Source organism: Daphnia magna, linkage group LG4 (assembly GCF_020631705.1).
Source record: "Daphnia magna isolate NIES linkage group LG4, ASM2063170v1.1, whole genome shotgun sequence".
Lineage (NCBI taxonomy): Eukaryota > Metazoa > Arthropoda > Branchiopoda > Diplostraca > Daphniidae > Daphnia > Daphnia magna.
In genome coordinates, this window is record NC_059185.1 from 10,622,953 (window position 1) to 10,646,405 (window position 23,453).

The window sequence follows — 23,453 nt, forward strand, 5'->3', positions numbered from 1 at the left end:
GGTGGCGAGGTTTGCTACTGTATATAGGTCGCAGCCGCCTTTAGTGGACTTGCTTGCAGTCTAATATACCCCTCTAGCCGACCAATAAACGAGGACACGGACGCATTCTCAATACTCCATACGCGGCTGGGGTTTTTAATTTATTTTCCCCCCTCTCTTCAAAATCCTTTTTTTTTATTTTTCCGAAAGAAATTGACCGCGTAGACTGATGATTGGAACGTCAGTGACGCCTTTGGCTACGTGAAGGTGGTGGTGGGCGTACGGTGGGCTAAACTCTCTCTCTACCTGGTCGCCCGCTAGATCCTGGTTGTGGCCGCCGTGAGAGAAAGGAACAGCACTCTCTCTCAATGGAAATAAGGCGAACCGGATGTTCTAGCCTTATCTCTTCTGTCTATCTGACTCCTCTAGTATAGAGAGACGAAAAAGCTCAGTGAGACTAAAACAACCCGATTGAAACGGTCGCTACTTTGTGTAGTCGCCAGTGCGGATTTATCTGTGATGTGTTTCGCTTGCTTCTGAAGTGCGCTAGTGTTTCTGTTTTACACAACAGTCGTATTATGCTTCTTCGATTTGATTCTACGGTAAATTTTGGATTCCTTGTCAGGGCCTTGAAATGGAGTTGGATATTTAAGAATGTTGTTATACCTTTTCTTTTTTTTTTTCTCCCGTGTGTTACTCGTTATAAAAAGAAACGAAAGAAGAAAAGGAGAAAAAAAAAAAACGCGCAATTCTATTCTGGCAGGCAGCTTTATATAGCCGTGGCCTTTGTGTCCCCGGTGCGTCGACCCTGAACGAAGCCAAATAAATCACGCATCATGATGTTACTAGCCAGTTTATAGCCGCAAGCCATTTAGTGTTTTGTGGGGCCAACATAGTTTTTTCTTTTTCTTTTTCTTGTTAGAATTTTTGAATTTGGGGACTTGCCGATGATATGTAAAGACGAATCTATAGTCCCGTTTCATGAATTGAGCTTTAATTGGGTAATCACTCCAGTCTTGTGGGATCCAAAGGTGACTGTCTGTCCGTTATTGGTCATGCCCAGTGTTTGTTTTGTTTTGTTTGTTTTGTTGTTTTTTTTTTTACTTTTAAGGACACGGATGGACCAAGATAAGATAGCAGAGTAGAGATACGCTGCACGTAGAAACGAAATGATAAATTTCTTCTTAAGAATGCCAAACTTTGTCAACTGCACGAGCATTGACAGTTGTTGTCCGTCTTATTCTCACCTGAGCATTAAGTCCCAATTGGAATGCACCATTCGTCCACTCTTTTATGTCGCTCCTGGCCATATAACCACGCAGGTAGTTGAACGGAATGCGTCCGTACATCGCTTTACTCCTGAATTTAATGATCGTGAATTGGCCATTTATTTTTGGCATTATTTCTGCTGCCTAAAATTCGTTATCAAAATAGCAACGAGACCAGTGTCCTTCACTTTTTAAAAATCTGTTTTTTTTTTTCGTAAAAAAATCTTTAAAGCTTTCCTCGTTCGTGGCACGACGTCAGCAGTTACGCGCATTTCTTTTATCATTTTCTGACCTTGGCGTGAAAGAAAAACTGAATTGTCTGAACAATACAAACAACACAGTCGCTGTCTCTCATTTTCGCAAAGAGAGAGAGACAAGAAAAATGAAAGGAAGAAAAGAAAATGTTTTTACAATCGACTTATGTATTTTGTTATTCTAGCAGTTTGCCCGATGCGGTCCGATGACATGGATCCCATCCGGCTCGTCTAGTACCGATCGATTCTTACCGCCTCTTCCAGTGCTGGCTCATCTTCCTCCGCCATATTCTCTCTTGTTCCCGCCTCCTCCGTCCGTCGAAATGGAAGAAACAGACTCGCCGCCTACTGCGCACAAACCCTGTCTGGCGGCCAAACGGCCCTTAATGGCCCCGTACAGCGAAGCAGCCAAAGCCTTACTCAGTTCACCTCTTCCGCCTGAATTGGTCGTCGACTTTAAAGGTGATAAACATTTGTACAAGTTGTCATTCTCTTGTATTTTTCATTTAGCTAATAAAACATTGTTTTTGAAACAAAGGTTGTAGCGCAACTGCGATATCGCCGCCGACTGTTTCGACGCCGCTGCGCAATTCAAATTCGGAGAACAACGTTCATCACATGCCAGCCGAAAGCGGCGCCCGCAGATTAGATGGTGCGGGATTCCATTCCCGCTTGTCGAACATTAAGCGACGGTGCTCGTAAAAGTTACGCCCGGCGCAAACTGGAATCGGAAGACTCGAGTTACGATTCCGATTACGAGTGTTCCGATAGCCTTAGCTTGGCATTGACAAGTCTGTCAGGTGACCTTAACCAATCTGCCCCGGGTGCAGCTCAACAGCACGAAGACGTTTCGCGAACCGTGTCCGACACGCTGGCCGCCGAGTTTAGTGAATACGTCAGCGTCTACAATCCACCTTTCCACAGGTATTCGCATGCCGTTGACACCTAGGAGATCGTCCAATAAAATTGAGTTCACTCCTTTCAGATTGAAAGAAGCGGCACGTGATGATTCCGGTGACTCTGATGAGAGCCCTCCAGCTCCTGCCAACGACCCGTCATATTCAAGTCGGGTGGAATTCGCCTTGAAATTGGGTTACACCGAACAGCAAGTTCAAAAGGCTCTCGTTAAACTAGGCCAGCCAACTCAAAATGAACTCTTGGCCGAATTGATTCGTTTGGCATCGCTGGCTGGACCGACTTCGAGTGAAGCGATCGAAACGCAGACGGATTGCTTTCGATCACATCGTCCTTTGTCTATCACCAGCTCAGATGAGGCGGTGTTAAGGCATGTCGTCATTGATGGAAGCAACGTCGCCATTAGGTAATTGGCCCTTTTTTTTTTGAAATAGCGAAATAAAACAAACAAACATAAAAATAATAATGTATTATGACCATAAACAGTCATGGCAACAAGGAAGTTTTTTCCTGCCGGGGAATCCAGCTGTGCGTTGACTGGTTCCGCGCCAGAGGCCACCATGAAATCACCGTCTTCGTACCTATGTGGAGAAAAGAAACGTCCAAGATTGATGCGCCCATCGCCAGTATGTTCTTTTGTTAACACTATCGTATCTCATCTAATTTTTAAATGTTTTTGTTTGTTTTTTTTTAAACAACAGATCAAGAGATTTTACTAGAATTGGAAAAAGAAAGGATGCTGGTTTTTACCCCGTCTAGGCAAGTCGGTGGCCGTCGTTTGGTATGCTATGACGACCGTTACATTCTGCGTTTAGCAGCCGAGACGGACGGTATTGTCGTGTCGAACGACAACTACCGCGATCTGGTGTCGGAAAATCCAGAGTACCGCAAGATCGTCGAGGAGCGCATCCTTATGTACTCGTTCGTCAACGACCGATTTATGCCACCGGAAGATCCCTTGGGTCGTAACGGACCCAAACTGGATCGCTTCCTGCGCAAACCGCCCGCCAAAGGTTCTGCCGAAGCTACGGGTCCACCTTGTCCATACGGGAAGAAATGTACCTATGGAAACAAATGTAAATATTATCATCCGGAGAGAGGCAATGTCCCGCAAAAAACCATCAGCGAGCGGCTGGTCGAGCAAACCGCCCACCGCCACCTGCTGGAAGTCAAAGCTCGAAATAGCGGCCAAACAGTTGCAAGAAAAAGTGGATTCATTCGCGAATCTTCCCCGACCTGCAAGACGTTTAGCCTTCCATTGGCGAAAGAAGTAGCGGGGGCTTCATCCGGCAAGCCACCTAGCCCCGTAAAGAAAACTCCGCTAGCGCGGACGAAATCCATCGTGCCCTCGTTGACAGTTCTTCCACCAGAATTGATCGAAGAGAGGCCTGTTCAGGATGACACGAATCCGCCGGAAGAACAGGCCAATAAGGCGACTATTCTCAAGAGCCGGAGTGTGGAAAACATGGCTAGGCTTTCGCCAGTTCGTTCGGCCGTCCCAGCCCAGCAACAGCAGATTCCGCACGGATTAATGCTTCACGCTCCTCCGCCTGCTTTTTCCGTCCCTCCTCCGCCAATGACGATGGATGGATTTGGAAGCAGCAGTATGAACTGGAACCGAAGTGGACACGTCCCTTTGGGTCAACAATTGTCAGATTCTCCCTCAGCCACATCTTCTAGTGGGCTAGAGGACGCGGACGATTCCGCGCGTTCCAATCCGCATCGGAAAAGTCCAACGTCAACTGACATTGAACCCTTTGAATCCAGCGTGCGACCCGCGATTGTACACCTTAAAGGGCTTGGCTCCGCCTTATCCGCCACCGCCCATTTCCGTCCATTCGATCGTCACTCGCAATGCATCCGCCCCGGCGCCAACATCTCAACTTCACACGCGTACCCATCCGCACCTGCAGCCAACCGGAGCTAACAATCATATGCAGCGGTTGAATAGCACGTCGGACACGCAGCTTAATTTGTACGGTGCCACGGCGTCAACTTCCGTTGCCATCGCACAGGACTGGAATTCACAAGGGCTGACGGATCCCTTCGACGAATGGACCACCTCCCCTCCTCCGCCATTACCCCCCGTTCAGCCGACGCAACATGTACACCAACATTCTTGGGCCAGCCGAACTTCCAGTTTACCAGCTCATCAACACCTGTCTTCATCTCCGTTGCAAGCGTTCGGCGAGAACGGTCCCAACAGCAAAAGTGAAGCGCGTTACAAGCTGTTTTATCATTTGGCTGCCATCTTTCCGGAAGAACAGGTACGCCAAGTGATGTCACTTATGCCAGACGAAACAAATGCGCAGAAAATCTGCGCTGCCATTTTGGCACTGTATCCCAAAGACAATTGACTGTCGAACGGAATTTGAACGTCAACCATGTTGCATCCTACTATAAAAAAGAGTCTGTTCCCTGACATCAGTACTCGATGCTGGGGAAGCAAGATCTTGTCCTGAAGAGAAGTTCCTCTATGGACTGTCAAATGCCATTAAATGTGAATGCCACTTTTGTTTAGTGATCATGTTTGACAGTTTGGTTTGCCTCTGTCCGTTTGTTTGGCCTTTCCTGTAGTCTTCTGATGACTGAAAACGAGCATCGTCGAAGAGCTCATTTGCAGTTTGTACTTGACCAGTCTTTGTTGAAAGCGGCTTTGAATTTCGTGGATCAAGACCATGATCGTTTATTTATCCTTGGAAACTCTCCGCTTTTGGGTCAAGTTTTATTTACTACGATACTGTGTATTGTGGAAGTCTATATAATTATCTATATATACTTGGTATGAGGGGTTTTCACCCTGCCGGACGTTTCTTTCTTTTGTTTTCTACAACTTTGGCTCTCTCCTCTCTCCCGTATACCTATTTGAAGTTTTCGACAATGTAATATGCCATCCTGATTGTATTAAAATCGATACATATTCTTGCGCACAAAAATGTATTTATCTTGTTGTCGCCGCCGACTGCCCGGCTGGACCTTCTTTAGTCAGACCCCCTCTTCGTCTTCGTTTGCGCATCAATGAATTCCAGTCAAATCGCTCTCCAGTTCGTTTTGTACCGTTCGTGAGGCGATCTGAATTGCAATCATCCGATTCTGCGTCGACTAATTCCCATTCTACTCCTTTAAATTCCAATTCCTCTATCCTATTCTTCGGCAAGCTTCCAATAGGGATACGAGACCAATCGTGCTCTGTGATTTCAAAAATTAATAAACAAAGTATTTAAAAAATGTAATGAAACATGTTGTTAAAACCCGCCTCCGCCAAAGAATAGGAGAAAATTACCTGAACACAATGTCCATACATCAATCACTGGAGCTGGATCAGGCGAAGATTCGTCGACTTGAGGACATCGATCACGTGAATCTTCTTGCTCTTGGGGTTTCTCTTTCTGAGGGTTCACCATTTCAACGGTGTAAATTTTTGAATGCATTGTCGACTTGCCAAAACCGGCACGCCTTGAAGGCTCGTCCGACGTGTTGCCATCCAAATATAGGCGCAACAGAGCGGCCACTTTCTCTTGCTTCGTTGCATCTACAGGAGGATTTTGTAACTGAAAGAGTCTATCCAACAACAAAAGATTTTAATTGCATAATTAATTGAAAACTTATTGTAAAATTCTTAATCCTTACTTCGATACAGTGTTCCACGTGTCGGGATGGGGATCTTGAAGGATTGGTAAGGTCATTTTTTTCCAGTTTGTGGAACGCCAATTTTCGTCAAATTTGAATATGCTTTTAGCATTCCGAGGATTGTTTTGTGCATGCAAAAGAGCGTTTGCCAAAGCAGAAATCAAACTCAAATGAGCCTTTCTTATATTATCATCTGCAATTTCTATGTGAACCAGACTGTTCATTAAATGTGGGACTATTTTCCACTGCTGGATCCAGTTCCAAATAGGTTGCAGGTTGCTGAAAATTGTGCCTTTTCCTGGTTTTGTTAGTAGATGGGGACTTCGGCACAAGGCGGAGATGAAACATTTTCCTTCAAACACAGCTTCTTTTTCTACGTCGTGCTCCAATTCCTCTTCACCATCACTTTCTACCAACTCAGACAACAAACGTTTGATATCGTCAAAGACTAATGGTTGAAGTTTTTTTAAGGGCACAGTCAAGTTGGCAATTTCTTTTTTGTTCAAAGGAGTGGCAAAGTTCTTGGTCTGCAGCCAAAGCTTGTAAAGGTACTGGTGAAGTTCGCGAGACTGGATTTCATTGATAGAATTCCGAGAGCCCATTTCCTTAAGCAGTAACACTAGCATTGACACGGCTTGTTGCAATTCTTTAGATAGCACGACACACTTTGGAGCCGAGCCCGTCTCCTCTTCCTTTGCTTCCTTCATTTTTGCAAGCATCATCCGTGATGTCGCGTTATTGGATTCAGCTGGCCAGTAAAGATCAAAACTATTTTCTTCTTCGGTACGCCAATAGTTCTCCTATTAACAAAAGTTGCAATAATTTCATCAAATAAAGGAAAGTAATTAGTCTCCTTACCTTCAACCATTCCATAGCCAAGTTGGCGCCTGAAAGATAAAAAAAATATACAAAATAAAACATAAAAATATTAAATAAAATACGCTTTATGACTTATTCGAAGATTAATCCAAGAAAGGTGGTATGTACCTGGCCTAAGGATATCTAATGAAGGCATTTTTGCGTGCGTAGCTTCGTGCCGGATACTGACTACCCAGTCGGGAATACCTGCCATTTCAGCAATGGCAGAAATAGGTTGATGTCTTAAATCTACTTGCCCTAGATGTGATATCAAGTTGATGAATCTAAATTAAAAAAAAAAAAAAAAAACGTTTACAAAAAATATCATATTGCAATGTTCCAAGATAGAAATGAAATATTACCTGATAATTGCTGTAGAGTACATTAACGCAATGTCATTCTCAGAAAGAGCATGATTAGCATCAAACTTGTATTCCTCGTCCCGCAAAATTGCTTGTAACAAATACAGAGAGCATTCAATACCTAATGATAGCTTAGTAACCCTAAACAGAGAATTAAAAAAAGTAGTGAAAATTATGTTTGAATAGACTTAACATCTTAGTACCTGGATTTCCACATTATCATTTGATTAAGACCAGCCCATTTCTCCTTTCTTTTCTCTGAGTATACTTGTTTATATACTTGTTTCCACTCTTCCCTAAGACAGATTTCATAAATGGAATTAAAATATTCATGTTTTGCTGTGTGGAGTATTAATTTAGAAAGATCTACGGTAAATTTACATGTTATCGTTATAAGAACCACGTGATCTTTCTTTTGAAAGCTAGCTAAACCACCGATACGCCTTATTTTAACGTGCTTAATGTAAACATAATTTAGAAAAAAAACCTAGCTTACATGGAAATCCATGGAACTAATCGTTCAGTCTTGCTGGCCATCGAAATGAAAATTCAAAACAAAATAAATTCTGACATGTGCCTAATCGTCTTCCACCTTGTTTCTTTTCCTTTCGTCGTCTGTTTTGGTACCAACATTCCCCGCTAAGATGACGCTTTTGACCAATGCCCTTGAAATTATTATTCACTTCTTAATCAGAATGAATCGTAACTAGTATGTGTGTCACAACTAGTATGGGTATCTTTAAGACAAAAAGCAGGGGTAATAATTTTTCTTAATAATTATAGGGAATCAGTCTTGAAAACATCATACCCGTTGTTTGAGTGTTAGGTCGTGGACTTGGAGGTAAAATTCTTTTTCCCAAACGAAACCGCCAGAGGGGCGAAGTAGGCTTAGTAGTCTGCGCTGGCTTCAGTGTTATTCCTAGCTGAATGTATTTCGTGACGAGTGTTGTTTTGTCCGTGTGTGGGCAAAAAGTTAGCTTGATATTTTAATGTTATTGTTTCATTTTCAAGCTTTTTTGTATCACCACCCAAGTAAGTCGTAGTGCTTTAAGCAGTTGAATGTATTTGACCAGTAAAACCAAGTTTTCGATGGGGCTGTCCTGTGCTCGCTCTCGGAAGTTCTTTCAAGATGGCGGAAAATGCCAAACAAGTTGCACGTCTTGGAGGCAGCTATATCCTTAGTTCTTTCTATTTCATGTGTGACGATAAGTTGGGATTTGCATGATTCACGATAGTTGGAGGCTAAAAAAAGGCATATAGAAATCTAATTCTATTCTTGATCTTGCAGGTCTGTGATTACCCTGACCTTGGACACAATTTTTTCAAAGTGAATGAACTTGTGATTAAGAAGTACTGTAGTGAGTGAAACAATGTGGATCAGTGCAGTATTGTCACCATGTCAATTTCATTAAAGACTATGGGCCTGCCAGTATGAGCCCTGGAACTGAAACTAGCATGAGCAACGCAGTTGGAAAAGCCGATCGGACAGGCTATCACTTAAAAGCCCTGCAAGAAATTCGTAACTCACTCAGACCTTTTGCTACTGAGAATGGTAGTCCTCTGCCTACCATACCCAAAGATGGACACATTTCGTACCAGCAACATCTCTATCCATACTCGTCTACATCATCTGGATACATAGAGGTAACCCATCATCTTACTTTGGATAACTTATGTTTTCTTTGGAACCATAGTCCAAATTGCAGCTCCACATCAACATTAGGGTTTAGGCAAAAAATTCAACCAAAATAGTGTCATGCTAAGATCAGCTTGCACATGAAATTATGTGGCATTGCACTATGTCACGATGATGCAATGACAGGAATGAAATTTCCCCTTCCTCTCTAAGTCTGAAAAAAACCTATGGGTCTGGCAATCTGCCGGCCAAGAATAAGGAGAGTTATGCCGTCGGTTAGATCCGGCCAAAAGTTTTCTCTTCCTTTCTTTCTTGTCTTAATCCCCTATATTGTCGTGCGTATTCAAGGCATTCGGAAAAAAGGGGCGTTTCTAGAGAATTATTGTACGCATCTTTGAGTTTATTGGGATTGTATTTGTTTTCAAAATTTTGCATTACAGTGAACTCAAGAGTGCTCTTTTCATAAGAGCTTTATGAAGGTGATGGCAAAAACTGAGCACGCGCCGGAGGGAGTACATTACCGCGCCGAGTATTTCTTCGATGTTTAAAAAAGAATGCCGAAAGCGGCCAGTCGAAAATTATGGTTGGCGTGTCGCAGAGTAAAAAAAGGGAAGGGGGTGGGCTAGAGGAGTAGGGATCGAGCAGATGGTTCGTGGCATATGCCTATGCTGGAGGCGTTCCTCTTTTATACGACTAGACGACCGTTGCAACACCCCAAAAACTGATATCACACGCAATGATTGACTGGCATAGCTGTGTGTATGAGAAAAAGAGAGAGAGAGAGACCAACGGAAGCCACCAACGGGACACAAAGAGAGAAAGAGAGAGCGACGGTGTGACGAATAGCTGCGGAATTCCGAACGCACGCCTCATTGACCTTGCACCTTAGACGGAATTCCAATGCGTTCTAGCAAACCACACACATTCCAGAAGACATTGTGTGGCCTACATTATCGACATTGCTGTTGAATAGTTGTGAGTGCATGGATGAAAGGAGAAAAAAAAAATGTATTATATTTCGGCTTTAAAATATTGCCAGATTTACCCGTTTTTGCGGGATCGCATTCCTTTCAGTTTGCAGTAGAGAGTTTTCAGTTTGTGTGTTTGGGCTGGCCGAGTTTCTCATGGCGCATGCTAGTTGACAGCCATCCCCCGTTCCATCTTGGTGGTGGTGATGGTGTACAATCTCGCACATGTGTGTGTCTGTTCGCTTTCGACTGAATTTGGGCTATTTTTGGGGCGGATGAGGTGGTTGGGAAAAGAAAAAAGGGAGTTGTTGGCATTCTTGGACGGTTGTTAGAAACCCGATAGCAAGACCCGCTTTCACTGCACACACTAGTCCCTGGCCTCCTCTTCCATAGTCTAATTGAATTTTCCCGTTTGATGGCCGTCTTTAAAGAGCGACACTTTTATTAGGGACGCTAAGTCAAGAATAGAAATAAGCAGTCGTAGAAGCAAGGAAAGTTTTTTATCATTAATCTCTATTTATTTTTTAACGATTCAGCATGAAAATGGAAGCGACGGTTACATGCAACGTTCCGACGGCCAAATTCTGCAACGCTCTGCTACGACAGGTGACTCACGCAATACATTTGTTTTTTATTTTTCGTGAAAGCAATTCAAGGGTGGTTTCAAAACTACGCCTAGAATCATAATACAAAGCCCGGATAATCGATAATCTTCACATTTTCATTTAGGAGTGTTCCCTCCGTCATCCGGGCAACAGGTACACCGAAAGCCGAGTTTTGAGCGGGAACCGAGAAGCAGCCCTGCGTTTGATACGAGTTCAGCTGCTTCATCTAATCGCTCAGATAGCCCGGCCGCCTATTTTAATGGCCTGGGTCTTGTTCGTGGTCACGTAGCACCCGAAGCACCGCCTTATTCGTCACGAAATGCCTATCCGTCGTCATCGGACCCACCGCCTCCTCCGCCGCCACCTCGAGGTGCCACACCGCCTCCGCCTCCTTTGCCTCCACCTCCGTCGGCCGCATCGAAATCAACAGGGAGCCAACATTATCCCAGTAATTTCCAACTTCAACAGATGCTCAAGCGGATGTCACCCGTGCCTAATGCACCACCTATTCCGGGACCGCGTGGGACCAGCCCAGCTCCGGCGCTTCCACCTGGTAGACTCCAGCCCCTCGTCGTCCAAAATGGACCACAAGCACAAGCGCAGCTGACTCAGCAAATGCAAGCCCTAAACATGTACCAGCAACAACCCAGCAACGGTAGTAGTCCATTGCCACCGTCATCAGCCCCGCCCCCTCCTTATCCAACCGGATCAGCCTCAAAGTTAGTTGCTCCTCCTCCACCTTATCGAGGGCCCGATCCTGGGTTATCTAATCGACAAAGTCCGACGCTTCCCAGCCCAACCGGAAAGAGTCCTGCTCCTTTCCCGCCACCGACCTCATCGTCGTCGGTACAATCCGCAGGGAGATGCCCACCCAATCCAGCCTGGCCGCCCCGTCAAACACCGATAATCATGCAATCGGTCAAAAGCACGCAGGTGAAAACCGATTTCGAAAAATACCGATCTTTGGAAATGATACCATTATGCTGATTTTGGGTTTTATTGAATTTCCAGGTTCAAAAGCCAATATTGCAAACAGCGGTGGCACCTTCAGGCCCTCCGCAATCATCAAGTTCGCCTCCTCCGCCACCTATACCAGTCCGCTCTAATCCGGCCGTTTCTGCATCGCCACCACCACCTCCACCTCCCTATTCCTCATCTGGTTATGCATCTAGTAGTTGCCCGTCGCCATCATCTTACGCGCCCATGGCTTCTCCAAGTCCGTTGTCCTTCGCCAGCACACCTTCTCCAGTCCCCAGCAGTCCGGCGCCAGTCCCGACGACTGATCCACCGAGTTATGCGTCCACCATGCAGGTATGATATATAATAACTAGCCGCCCCTCCCCACCGAAACCCGTTTGAACTCAATTCGATTTCCTCTCCAGGCCTTGGCTGCCCAAAGACAGCATGGGACGACCCCCACTAACGCCACGAATGCCCTTGCCGTCAATGGATATAACTTATCCGCTACTCCTCCGCCGCCCCCACCTTATCCTTCCTCTATGGTATTATTGCATGGACATGTAGAGTGTTGTACAACAAAAACTTAGCAAGTCCTTTCCACGTAGGCAAATGGTGGAACTGGACTCGCTCAGCAGGTGGAACCGCAGAATTCGCCTCATGGTCAGCTACCTCCCAAACCAGGGCAGCGTCGATTTTCACCGTTGACTCTGGAGGCGCCATCTTCGCGCTCAGAAAGCCCAATGTCTTCGTCAGCAGCATCGCAGTGCGATTCGGGACGCCACGGAGGACCAAGCCAATCACCAGTGAGTTTTGTTTCTTCTTCAGCACCGTCAGAGGGAACGCAAGACTCCGGTCTGGGAATGAGTACTAAGGTTTGTGCAATTTCTGATAATACATCTTGTGATCAATATGACTATATTCTTGGTTTTCAGAATGATGTGAATGGCCACGGTGCACCATCTATTGCCAATGGAGAGGATGGTAAAGATGATATGCCACCTCCTCCACCCCCACCATATAAGCTGACGCATCAGTCACCCATCCCCGAAAGGAAACACATATCTCGGGAACGTGAAGAAGAAAGAAGAGAATCTAGTGTACGCAACTATTCCCCACAGGTAATAACAAACTTCCTTTGCTTATTACTTGATAAATGATAATCGTCTTTATCTTGTTTTTCTTTGCGATGTAGGCTTTCAAATTTTTCATGGAACAGCATGTAGAGAACCTTCTGAAATCGCATCAACAGCGAATGGAACGTCGCATGCAATTGGAAACGGAGATGAAGAAGATTGGTTTATCCGAAGAAGCTCAGTGTCAGATGAGGCGGATGCTCTCTCAAAAGGAGTCCAATTACATCCGTCTGAAACGAGCCAAGATGAACAAAGCCATGTTTTTAAAAATCAAAGGTGATATTTGATATCTTATAATATTGAACAAACGAGGAAAACATTTTCGTATGATGCTGTTAGCAATCGGAGTGGGAGCGTTTGGTGAAGTGGCCCTAGTTCGTAAAATTGACACCAATAACCATCTGTACGCTATGAAGACGTTACGAAAAACAGACGTACTGAAGCGCAATCAGGTAAATTTAGTTTTACAACATTCGAAATGAAAACGTTTCTAACAAAGCGTCTTGACAGGTGGCTCACGTCAAAGCCGAACGAGACATTTTGGCGGAAGCCGATAACGAGTGGGTCGTTAAGCTATATTACTCGTTCCAGGTATTACAGTGCTCAGCTTTCCTTTGTTGAACTTTGTCTAAAAGGTGTGGTTTCTTTAGGACAAAGATAACCTCTACTTTGTCATGGATTACATCCCTGGCGGTGATTTAATGTCACTTCTAATCAAACTGGGGATCTTCGAAGAGCATCTTGCCAGGTATGCAACCTTTAACATATATTATTTGTAATTCGTTCAAGTAGCTAATGTTGTCCTTCTATTTCTTAGGTTCTATATAGCCGAACTAGTATGTGCTGTTGAAAGCGTACATAAAATGGGTTTTATTCACCGTGATATCAAGCCGGATAATATTCTTATTGATCGTGATGGTCACATCAAGTTGACTGATTTCGGTCTGTGTACAGGTTTCCGCTGGACGCACAATTCAAAATACTATCAACGCAACGGTGATCATTCAAGACAGGTAAACTACTTGACACCAATCTGTATTTATGCACAGTTTTATTTTAAACATATTTTGTGTCTGTGTTTTTTTTGTTTTTTTTTATAAATCAAAGGATTCTTTTGATCCCGGGGAAGATTGGACCAATGAGTGCCGTTGCAACAATGCTGTCGGTGGCAATTGCAACACCTTCGGAACACCTCACATTACAGGTCATCCGCCTGTTTTGAAAACGCTTGAAAGACGCCGGCGACGGGAGCACCAACGCTGCCTGGCACATTCTCTCGTAGGAACACCCAACTACATCGCACCAGAAGTGCTCCTACGTACAGGTTATACACAACTCTGCGACTGGTGGAGTGTGGGCGTCATTCTTTATGAAATGTTAGTCGGCCAGCCACCTTTTATGGCTAATACTCCCGCCGAGACTCAGTACAAGGTGTCTTAATTATGACAAATGTTTTGTTCTTCCACCAATAACTTGTTTTCCTTTCTCTTGTAGGTAATCAACTGGTCGACTACGTTGCAGATCCCTAACTATGCAAACCTGTCCCCGGAAGCTGCTGACTTAATTGTGCGTCTCTGTACGTCGGCTGATCAACGATTGGGCAGAGGTGGTGCCGGTGAACTCAAGACGCACCCTTTCTTCAACGGCGTTGATTTCGATGGTGGCCTTCGCAACAAAACAGCTCCCTATATACCCAAAATTCGGTTTGCTACCGACACGTCCAATTTTGATCCGATCGTGCCAGACAAGTTGCGGAATAGCGCCGACGAAGATAAAATGGACAATACGCTGGATAATGGGAAACATCCAGTTCACGCCTTTTTCGAGTTCACTTTCCGTCGGTTTTTCGATGACGGTGGTCACCCTCGGATGAATCCAGATGAGAATGAACCGAACCACGGGCCCGTCTACGTCTAAATTTAACGGTTAGCCCATTTGTGTATACGTTTGTGTGATCTATTCACGCTCTATTGCGCCCACAGAGAAAGGTTATCGTGGGGGTTCCAACCAACCAAACCAAAACAAAGCTTTCACTCTCTACAGTTTTTAAAAGGCAGGCGCTTCGAATTGTTAAAAATGAAGTCAGCAAAATTCCATTCGATTTTGACATAGCAACAGCTTCTAGTGCTGTTATAACCGAACGTTCCATTACTAGGAACTGAATCTCGCGATGTTGCTGCCGTCTCCCCCTAGATCACAGTGTCCAAAGAATACTCGGCCCCACCGTTTTTCAACGCGAATGAAATTGCGAAACCCCTGTTTGTATCTTTCGAAATATTTCGATATGGTGGGTGATGGGTTGAGGAATTTTGACTTTTTTGTTTGCTGCCTTTAGAATCATGATTTACGTTACTATTGAATGCCAGTGTATCGAAACAAATAATAAAAAAATAAAAAAACCTTTCTCTTTTGGGAAGGCCTCTGATTTAGGGTACGTCCACAAATGTCATTACGTTTTTTTTTTTTTTCTGTTTCAAATATTTCCTTTCGTTTACTACTTCGTTAGCTATTTGTTTTCCGCCCTCGTGTTAGATTTTGCTATCGACTTACCAATCCTCCTTTATGTTTTTGTAAAGAGCTGTGGCAAAGAAGGTTGCGCAAATGGCGTTTGGCCAAGCGTTTTTTCGATGCCCTTTTGTAAGCCATCCGTTAGGGTTTACTGCAACATTTGCGGAATTCGTGCCTTCGGAGCGTGAACCTGTCGAATGGCCCATATCTTGTAATCTGTTGTATATTGTGCTAATCTGTAATTATAGTGATCCACTTAACATATGACGGTGGAAAAAGGTCGAATGTATGTGCGTGTAAATTAAATCTGGAAGACAATAAATAAAGTGTGTTTTTAACTTGAATTATGTTTTTTTTTTCGACTAGCTAGCTGTAAGTTGTTGGTTCTAAAACTCGAGGAGTCCTATTTTAATTCATCCGAAGAACTCATCTTAATAACAACGACAGATAAAATAATTTAAAATAATCAAATTAATTATTAAAGACCAAATATTAATTACCACAGTCTGGCAACATGTTACGAATTATTACCCTCCCAACCCTCTTGCTCTTTCCACGCTGAATCGCCATTCTCTCTGTTGTCCTTACCCTGGTATGCAACGACAAATGCTCCAAAAATTTTCTATTATGATGTCACTTCAATAAGTTTTGTGTCGATCAAGAACGTCACTGTTACGTACAACATTACATGGAATACTTGCTGTAGTTTGAGGTATGACATAATTTTTCTGGTATACTCCAGCATTTTTTGTTTTCTTTTTTTCAAAATTGAGTTTTTTTCAATATTCTCATGGCTATATAACGTTTCATGCATCAAGGAAACGTTGATGCATGGCCTTACCTCAGGTCTTGAATTTGGCAAAATCTTCGCGATCAAATTTCCTAATGTTGTGTTTCTAGATTGTACGTTTGAAACTGGAGTGATTATTGGAATTAGGATTCTATATTGAATTGACATGTCGCCTATCACAACTCGGGAAGTAGTGCGTAATCATAATTTAGATAAATTATTTTGGTAACGTAAGGTCGTCGTTGATCGTTTAGTAAAACGAGTTCACGAGTTTAAGCCCTCGTTTCAGAGTCATCTTGTGGCTATTTTATTCATCATTTTTTTTTTTTTTTTCAGGGCGGAAAATGTACAGCATACCGATAATCGATTTACCAGACGAGTCGGATGAGGAGAGTGAAGAGACAGAAGAAGAAGTTAGCCAGACATTGGATGAAGGAGAAGAAGATGAGAATGAAACTGTGTATGAGATAACGCATCGGGATGCGAGCACGGCAACAGATGAGGACGTTGACCAAAAGACAGATGAGGAACGAACACAGGATAAGAAAAAAACAATTGGAAGTTCACTGAAAAGTGTTGCGGAACAAATAGCCCATCAGCACCGAAAACTCTTGAATAAGCATCAAATACTACTGGGCAAACGACGAGCAACATTGCAGAACATCAACTTACTGCACGACAAACTCCTAAACATATGGAACGAGAAAATGAAGAGCCAACACGAATATGGCTACCAGTATCTACGTTCGATTGAGAACAGCCAAACGACGTGGCAGTCTAAAATAAATGATAGTTGTAAGCGCAGCGATTTGGCTTCTTCAAACGGCCATAAGCGGACGGGCGACGAGACAGTGGCACAAATACACGGGAGAAGTTCAAAGCACGAGGTGGAAAGGTTAGGCAAGGATTTACTGGATTCCAGTGAAAAACGCTTGAAAACGTTGGAAGAAGTCGTGTCTTTGATAAGTAAAGAACTAGAAGAAGCCAAACAAGAATGTGGCTTGCTTGATAAGGAGTTGGCTGACACGGTAATTCATCTGGAAGAAAAGGAAGTACTATTAAATATTATAAATGAAAACGAAGAAACTGAAGTTGCAGATGGGAAAATCCATTCATGCGGATTGCCAATGCAATCGAATGGAAGTAATAGAAAAAAGATTACTCATTATTCACATTCACAACCTTACACTTTCAAATCCGAAAGAGAAATAACAGAATTTGTTGTCGAAAAAAGATCTACTACTGTTTATCCAACTTTCTTAAACAATTCAGGTGGGTTCAACATTTAAACAAGATATTGTGACACACAAGTACATTATGCTGTAACTTCATCTAGGGAACAACAACCAGAAGGAAGTATCTTCATTATCAACTAATGGTCACCGTAGTTCTCACAGTACTGCATCACGCTCATTTCCAGCTGACCAAAGTACTTATTATTGCGCTGCGCTCCTCATACTTGTTTTTGTACTTATTTTTATTATTGTTTTTTAATGACTATTTATTCGGCTTTTTGTTTTCAGGTTGTTTTGGAGACAATGCGTCATCGAGGAGCTCCGAGGCCGAGTCAACGGATAATAACCTCACTTTAACGCCGAAATACCGATACTCTTATTTCTATGGGGCAGGTAACAGACAGTCATCTTCATCAACCGCCATCTCACTCAACCATGCATCCGAGCCACCTAAGAAACGTGGTCGTCCCAGGAAGCTACCTGATATTGCGCGGCTTCTTCCCGCAGATGTAAGCGAGCCTTGTAAGAAAAAACGTGGTCGTCCGAGAAAGTATTTAAAACTTGAGTTGGCAAGAATATCTTCTACAGTCTAAATACCAAGGAAACAATTATATAGATGTAGATGCAACTAAAATTTGCTTTTAGAATCACAAACAAATGTTATGTTCTTTTTATGGTTCTAACGAAGCAAAGTAATTAAATAAAGCCAGTTGTATGAAGACTTGGCGAGTTGCATTTTTCATATTTAAACATAACTTGTCGCAGACCATAACAGTGAAACGCGTCCCACTGTTATTGTTTTCTTAATTAAAATTGTGTGTAAAAATGCTGAGCATAGATAGCATGGCCAGTGCTCGACCCCGGTTAACTGGGTCCCGGCTTACTACCGTAAGGTACTGGCGCGATACACATCAAATGTTTGCGTTTTTTTTTTTTTCTTTTTTAAATTGTCGCGCCAGTGTCTTCCGGTAAGTAGGCAGTCCTCGGATTACTTTGGACAGAACCGTAAAGGCAAATTAATTTGACGCTCAATTATTTTGGCCTAGGTCAAGAGAAGGGGCTTCCAAAAGTTGTATTCCTTATTGGTTTTCTCGAATTGCCAACTTCCAATTCGGGGAATTTTTATGTTTGACTTGGACAACTGTTAGTCAATAATATCATAAATGTGAAGTCAGGTGCCTCAATGCTGAACTTGATCGAATGATATAATTAAAACCTTGGACAAATCTATATATAACATCACGTACTAAGCTTGTATCTGCATAAGGTAGGTCATCATCGATTTTAAACCGTCTAGTAGATTTGATTCATTAATTATGTCGTAAATAAGCTTGTTTTCTGATTTTGTGGGAATTGTTTTTGCTTATTTGTGATAGAACAGGGAAATTTCCTTTACGTAAGTGTATCTATCAATCATGCCTGTCACCGTGTCACACAAAGTGATTTGCATTGGTGCTGGCAACTGGTTTGTAAACAAAAGGAAAGGAAATGGTGTTACTTAGTTTTTCGAAAGCAATTGGTGGACCTTAGAAGGGCCGTTTGTCGTTTAACGGATTCGAATAAGATTAAGCATGATTACCATGGAAACGACGGACCAGTCATAGACCCCTGGTTCCTCCACTATTGCTATTTTCCCTCTCAGAAAAGGGGTACTCTATGGCGGGGAATACTATACAAAAAAACGAGGGTTTTGGGTCGGGGCGTCAGAGTGGTTTTCCGCCTGTTGCGAGTGCCATTTGGCTACAAATGAGTCCCTGCGTGCAGTGAAACAACACACACGCAAGAGGCACTCCTACCAGGTGAAAGAATTAAAAATTGGGATAACTCTTCTTTTCTTGAGGGGTTGGTGGCCCTGAAAAGGGCCGTTTAGAAAAGGGAGGTGGAGACCGTTTACTTAGTACTGGTGTACTTAGTAACAGCCTTTGTGCCTTCAGATACTGCATGCTTGGCCAGTTCACCAGGCAGAAGGAGACGAACAGCTGTTTGGATTTCCCGGCTGGTGATAGTAGAACGCTTGTTGTAGTGGGCAAGACGAGAAGATTCTCCAGCTATACGTTCGAAAATGTCATTGACGAAACTGTTCATGATCGTCATAGCTTTCGAAGAAATGCCAGTGTCGGGGTGGACCTGCTTTAACACTTTGTAGATGTAGATAGCATAGCTCTCCTTCCTCTTGCGCTTTTTCTTTTTGTCTCCTTTGGCAATGTTCTTCTGAGCTTTGCCAGCTTTTTTGGCTGCTTTGCCGCTAACTTTAGGGGGCATTTTAGAGGCTGAAATCCAGTTCCTATTAAAACTGTATATGAAATCTCCATTTCGTACAGATCAATTTATACACCACAAGTGTCTCCTTCCCTCTACCTGATGGTAGCCAACTCTAAGAATTTAATTTGAAAAGAGCAGATGGGTTTTTAAGAGAAGGGGAGGAGCTATCTATAGGAACACAAAGATCACTCGCAGTTGGACAAAGCAAATTAATGCAAAAGAAAGCCAGACATAACTGTCATTATTGGCTACCAGTATCATCCTTTTAAAGCTATAAAAGCCAGACTTGCTAGACAGTATACGTTCATCGCTTGCAATAGAGCGCTCGTCCACATTTAATATTACAACATGTCTGGTCGCGGTAAAGGAGGCAAAGTCAAGGGAAAGTCAAAGACCCGTTCCAGCAGAGCCGGACTTCAATTCCCCGTTGGTCGCATCCATCGAATGCTTCGCAAGGGATCGTACGCTGAACGTGTCGGTGCCGGTGCCCCTGTTTATTTGGCTGCTGTTATGGAGTACTTGGCCGCTGAAGTTCTTGAACTGGCCGGTAACGCAGCTCGTGACAACAAGAAGACTCGTATCATCCCTCGCCACTTGCAATTGGCCATCCGCAACGACGAAGAGTTGAACAAACTTCTATCCGGTGTCACTATTGCTCAAGGTGGTGTTCTGCCCAACATCCAGGCTGTTCTCCTGCCCAAGAAGACCGATAAACCAGCCAAAGCTTAAGTCTTTCCTCATCACTAAAACCAACGGCCCTTTTTAGGGCCACCACAAGTTACTGAATTGACGGTCTGCTGCCATACTATCTTTACTCTTTTAAACTAGCTTGAAAGAATTTCTTGTAGCGGGTGATTTAAAACTGAGTTTCACGGTGTCAAATATTATGATATTTTTCCCATAGGGATTCTTGCAAAACGGAATTCCTCTTCGTTTCATCTCAACCGACACGTTCCCGATAGATGGCGCCATTTTTGCAAAGCGTCCTCCATTAATCTTTTATACGTTTTCTTACCTTCCAGATAGAACGCGGACATTGGTATCGAACGGAACGCCGTTTGACCCCCTTTTAATAGACAACTCTTTTTCGATAGTTGTCCGTTTATTTAGCAAATAAATAGATAACTTGTACTGCCATCTAGCTGTAAAAAACATCACTTGAAGGAGGGATTTCAATAGACGACGCCTTCAAGGGAGGAGGAATCTACAACATATTCAATTTATCGATCGATTGTTAGGTATATTTTCGATCGCCATTGTATAGTAATACCATGGCCTACTTTTACACCATGGCCATAGAATCGCGACGTAGAAGAAGAGAATCAATTACATTGTTTAATGGCGTAGGTTTTCGTAGTTTTCGACGCGATGTGATTGTAGTTTTCGACGCGATGTGATTGTGTGTTAATTGGTGGAGAAACATTGTCGTAATCGGATATCGGAACGGATTTCCATAATGTACACGTGTTGTATCCGACCAGCACAAAATTGAATCATTTTTTTTCATTTATCACAAATTGGTAAATAAGTTAGAATAATCCTTGTTTAAATATATATTGGATGATGAAGGAAATTGGATTTCTGTTACAGGTTATCAGCAGCATTTCCACTCTATAGCAGCAGAAGCCAAGCTGTTCAGTCAACGGAAGACCATTGTAATTGCAGTTAATGAGATACAACAACTTTGTTGCCAATAACAAGATGCTGCATTTATTTTTGTCCACAGCCAAAATAAAATGCAACTTCTTTCACAGGAGTAACACATTGTGTGGTTTAAGTTGTTAGCTACCATAGTCTCCTGATAGTTTGAGTCTGACAATAAGCAATACCATATTGTTATTTGTTTCTTCCCTGTAAGTTAGTTGCAAAACAATTTGTTTGGATATATATATATTTTTTATTTAATTTTTTTATTCTTTACAGTTGCAGAGATGTTAGCTTGTTGTGATTTTAGACCACGGTATAGACTGAGCCTTTGTATCTGTGTCAAACCAGTTACATCAACTCACTTGTTGTTGACACCCCTGGAGATATTACCAAACTTTTGAAATGGTTGAAGCAGGCACCCATAATATGTCGATTCAATTTTAGTGCTATCACTGTAAGGATGGTAACCTGTTATTAAGTTACACCACCTGTTTCATTTGGCCATAGGATAGATAGACCAAAAGAGTGATACTCTTTAATGTTTGCAGTGTGTTTGTCACTTTCAATGAATCCATATCTTCTCGTGGTAAAAAAAAAAAAAAAATCTTTTTATGCTAGAGTTTTCAAACATTTTAAGTAAGCACTTCTTTCACGTTTTCTACTTTTTTATGGCCTAGAATTGATGGACTGAATAATGTCAGATTGCCAAAAAAACAAACACTGGAACCCTTCTGCATGACTTTGAACCACAAGATATTGATATTTTTTACATTCGCCTTTTGGGTTGAACGGTAAAGAGTTTCACGGTTCACTGTTTTATCCGAAAATCGTATATCCACGAAATGTTGGCATCGTTGGTCTATGGTAAACAAATATTGATAGCAAATTTAAATTGAATCTCAGTGTTATGTAAGAAGAAAACATTTTTTTTTTTTTTTTTACATTTGGATTGCTGAATCAGCTTTGTTAGCTTAGCCTATTCATATGCATCATGCAAGTTTCCTTGATGGCAGATCTTTCATTTGCATTTTTATTAGAATAATTTTAGAATTGTTTTAGTCAAACGAAAGAAAGCTTAGAGAAAGGAGCTCCCAAGAAAACTTGCAGTGGTTGGAATTTCTTGTCAGTTTTTTTATTTTTCAAAGTCTCATTTTGAAATGTTTATAATGTTTCTTCTCTAATATTACAGAACAGATATGCTGATGACTGAAATCAATTGGATCAGCTGAAAACATATGTTGAGACATCTATGCAACTTTGTATTTGGATATGTGTCATTCCACTGATAGTGGCTAAAGAATCAAACTTGGAATCGCGTGTCTTCAACCAACTCACCTCATCTAGGCCTGACCAGTATCGGCCCGAAGAAAGTAGTCATCTAGTCACACGTAAGATAACAAATCCTGCTAAGTAAACCATATGATAAGGAAGTGAACATTAATCATTCGAACGTGAGTCTAATGGTCTAATGAAAAATAAGGATACATTTGGTTACCGACTTGACCTGCACGAGGTTTATAAATTTTTCATTATTTAAAAACTGATTTCATATCTAATTCCCACTTATATTTCTACTTTTTTATTTTAAAGGATTTTAGCCATATCGGATATCGGAAAGGAACACCTTTACCGAACATAATGTTCTTCTAACGTAAATTATTGGATGTTCATTCTATGTCGGATTTAGATTTCATTTAGAAATCCTGGCAGAAGCTTTTCATTTATAAGACTGTAGAAGGATTGCACACACTCATGTTTTAAAGTAAGTTCCATAAGTTAAAATGCTTTGTGCTGATTTGTTTTTGTTTTTAGGTTAATAAACGTAATAAATGGAAAATGGGGTTTCAGAATGAGGCGGGAGTTTTTGTCAATGCTGAAGTTTGAAAACACGATCGGAAATACCAATGAAATGAAAAACATTCTCTCACGTTATGGTATTTGTCGTACATAAATTGAAGTGCATATCTGGGCTCCCTTCTTTTCTGTGGCTCCGTTTCCCCTTGACTCGTAATAAGCCCGTAGGGGGTCACGCCCCTACTGTACGGTATATATAAAAACAACATATATCGAGGTTTGGAGGGCTCTGGCCGGAAAGGGGACGTGGGGGTCCTCATGGTTCGATGAAATGCTTATGGAGGGCCATGTCGCTACCCACAAATCCGAATTAAAGGTTAATCGCTCCTGTAAAAATGTTCCAAATCTTCAGCTCTTCTTCCGGCTTCTCTCAGCCACGCACTGGGTAATCTCCCCGGTGAGTCAATTGAGGCAGTGTCTCCCCCTGCCTTGGTTGACAGCAACTTTTGAAATGGGTACTTTGCCTTTTAAAAGTTGCAAAATATTTCATTGGGTGGAGAATTGTCAATACAAATTTTGTTATACATTAATTTTGAAAAATTTTTCTCTTATACTTTCTTTGTGTTCACACTATTTCTGTTTCTTAATT

The 23,453-nt window shown here is 42.4% G+C and overlaps 6 protein-coding genes and 1 long non-coding RNA gene across 10 annotated transcripts; 5 read left to right on the forward strand and 2 right to left on the reverse strand.

The window, feature by feature from the left end:
* Positions 1-337: 337 nt before the first annotated feature.
* On the forward strand, positions 338-5,649 carry LOC116919941 (probable ribonuclease ZC3H12C). Its single transcript, XM_032925967.2, is given in 7 exon segments — positions 338-581; positions 1,687-1,963; positions 2,040-2,425; positions 2,487-2,822; positions 2,903-3,042; positions 3,118-4,142; positions 4,144-5,649. Coding segments are annotated over 5 exon segments (2,406 nt in total). The 5' UTR covers positions 338-581; positions 1,687-1,963; positions 2,040-2,150; the 3' UTR covers positions 4,774-5,649.
* LOC116919942 lies at positions 5,300-7,919 on the reverse strand. The gene is made up of 8 exons (XM_032925972.2): positions 7,763-7,919; positions 7,470-7,562; positions 7,267-7,407; positions 7,034-7,188; positions 6,905-6,933; positions 6,047-6,846; positions 5,700-5,977; positions 5,300-5,605 (listed from the first exon to the last, which is right to left on the reverse strand). Exons 1-8 carry the CDS (start codon positions 7,801-7,803, stop codon positions 5,358-5,360), a joined length of 1,785 nt encoding a protein of 594 aa, XP_032781863.2. The 5' UTR covers positions 7,804-7,919; the 3' UTR covers positions 5,300-5,357.
* Positions 7,920-8,004: 85 nt separating this feature from the next.
* On the forward strand, positions 8,005-15,420 carry LOC116919938 (serine/threonine-protein kinase Warts). Of its 4 annotated transcripts, none has more exons than XM_045172746.1 (15): positions 8,005-8,023; positions 8,555-8,910; positions 10,407-10,476; positions 10,600-11,408; positions 11,487-11,786; positions 11,858-11,977; positions 12,041-12,307; positions 12,368-12,553; positions 12,628-12,844; positions 12,908-13,020; positions 13,079-13,159; positions 13,219-13,316; positions 13,386-13,581; positions 13,676-13,999; positions 14,063-15,420. In XM_045172746.1, the coding sequence occupies exons 2-15, from the start codon at positions 8,698-8,700 to the stop codon at positions 14,483-14,485; spliced, it is 3,417 nt and encodes a 1,138-aa protein (XP_045028681.1). In that variant the 5' UTR covers positions 8,005-8,023; positions 8,555-8,697; the 3' UTR covers positions 14,486-15,420. The 4 variants fall into 4 exon arrangements, with proteins under 4 accessions (XP_045028681.1, XP_045028679.1, XP_045028682.1 ...); XM_045172744.1 differs by lacking the exon at positions 8,005-8,023 and adding an exon at positions 8,138-8,298; XM_045172745.1 differs by lacking the exon at positions 8,005-8,023 and adding an exon at positions 8,147-8,463.
* A 204-nt stretch (positions 15,421-15,624) lies between these two features.
* On the forward strand, positions 15,625-17,822 carry LOC116919949. The gene is made up of 4 exons (XM_032925984.2): positions 15,625-15,788; positions 16,203-17,138; positions 17,203-17,295; positions 17,390-17,822. The coding sequence occupies exons 2-4, from the start codon at positions 16,211-16,213 to the stop codon at positions 17,692-17,694; spliced, it is 1,326 nt and encodes a 441-aa protein (XP_032781875.2). The 5' UTR covers positions 15,625-15,788; positions 16,203-16,210; the 3' UTR covers positions 17,695-17,822.
* Positions 17,823-18,961: 1,139 nt separating this feature from the next.
* LOC116919951 (histone H2B.3) lies at positions 18,962-19,379 on the reverse strand. The gene has a single exon (XM_032925986.2). The coding sequence runs from the start codon at positions 19,361-19,363 to the stop codon at positions 18,992-18,994; it is 372 nt and encodes a 123-aa protein (XP_032781877.1). The 5' UTR covers positions 19,364-19,379; the 3' UTR covers positions 18,962-18,991.
* A 322-nt stretch (positions 19,380-19,701) lies between these two features.
* LOC123466276 (histone H2A-like) lies at positions 19,702-20,172 on the forward strand. The gene has a single exon (XM_045172458.1). The coding sequence runs from the start codon at positions 19,712-19,714 to the stop codon at positions 20,090-20,092; it is 381 nt and encodes a 126-aa protein (XP_045028393.1). The 5' UTR covers positions 19,702-19,711; the 3' UTR covers positions 20,093-20,172.
* A 412-nt stretch (positions 20,173-20,584) lies between these two features.
* Positions 20,585-23,059, forward strand: LOC123466417. The gene is made up of 6 exons (XR_006645697.1): positions 20,585-20,883; positions 20,954-21,216; positions 21,287-21,596; positions 21,688-21,874; positions 22,200-22,523; positions 22,601-23,059. It is a non-coding gene; the product is annotated as an uncharacterized LOC123466417 (long non-coding RNA).
* Positions 23,060-23,453: the final 394 nt, after the last annotated feature.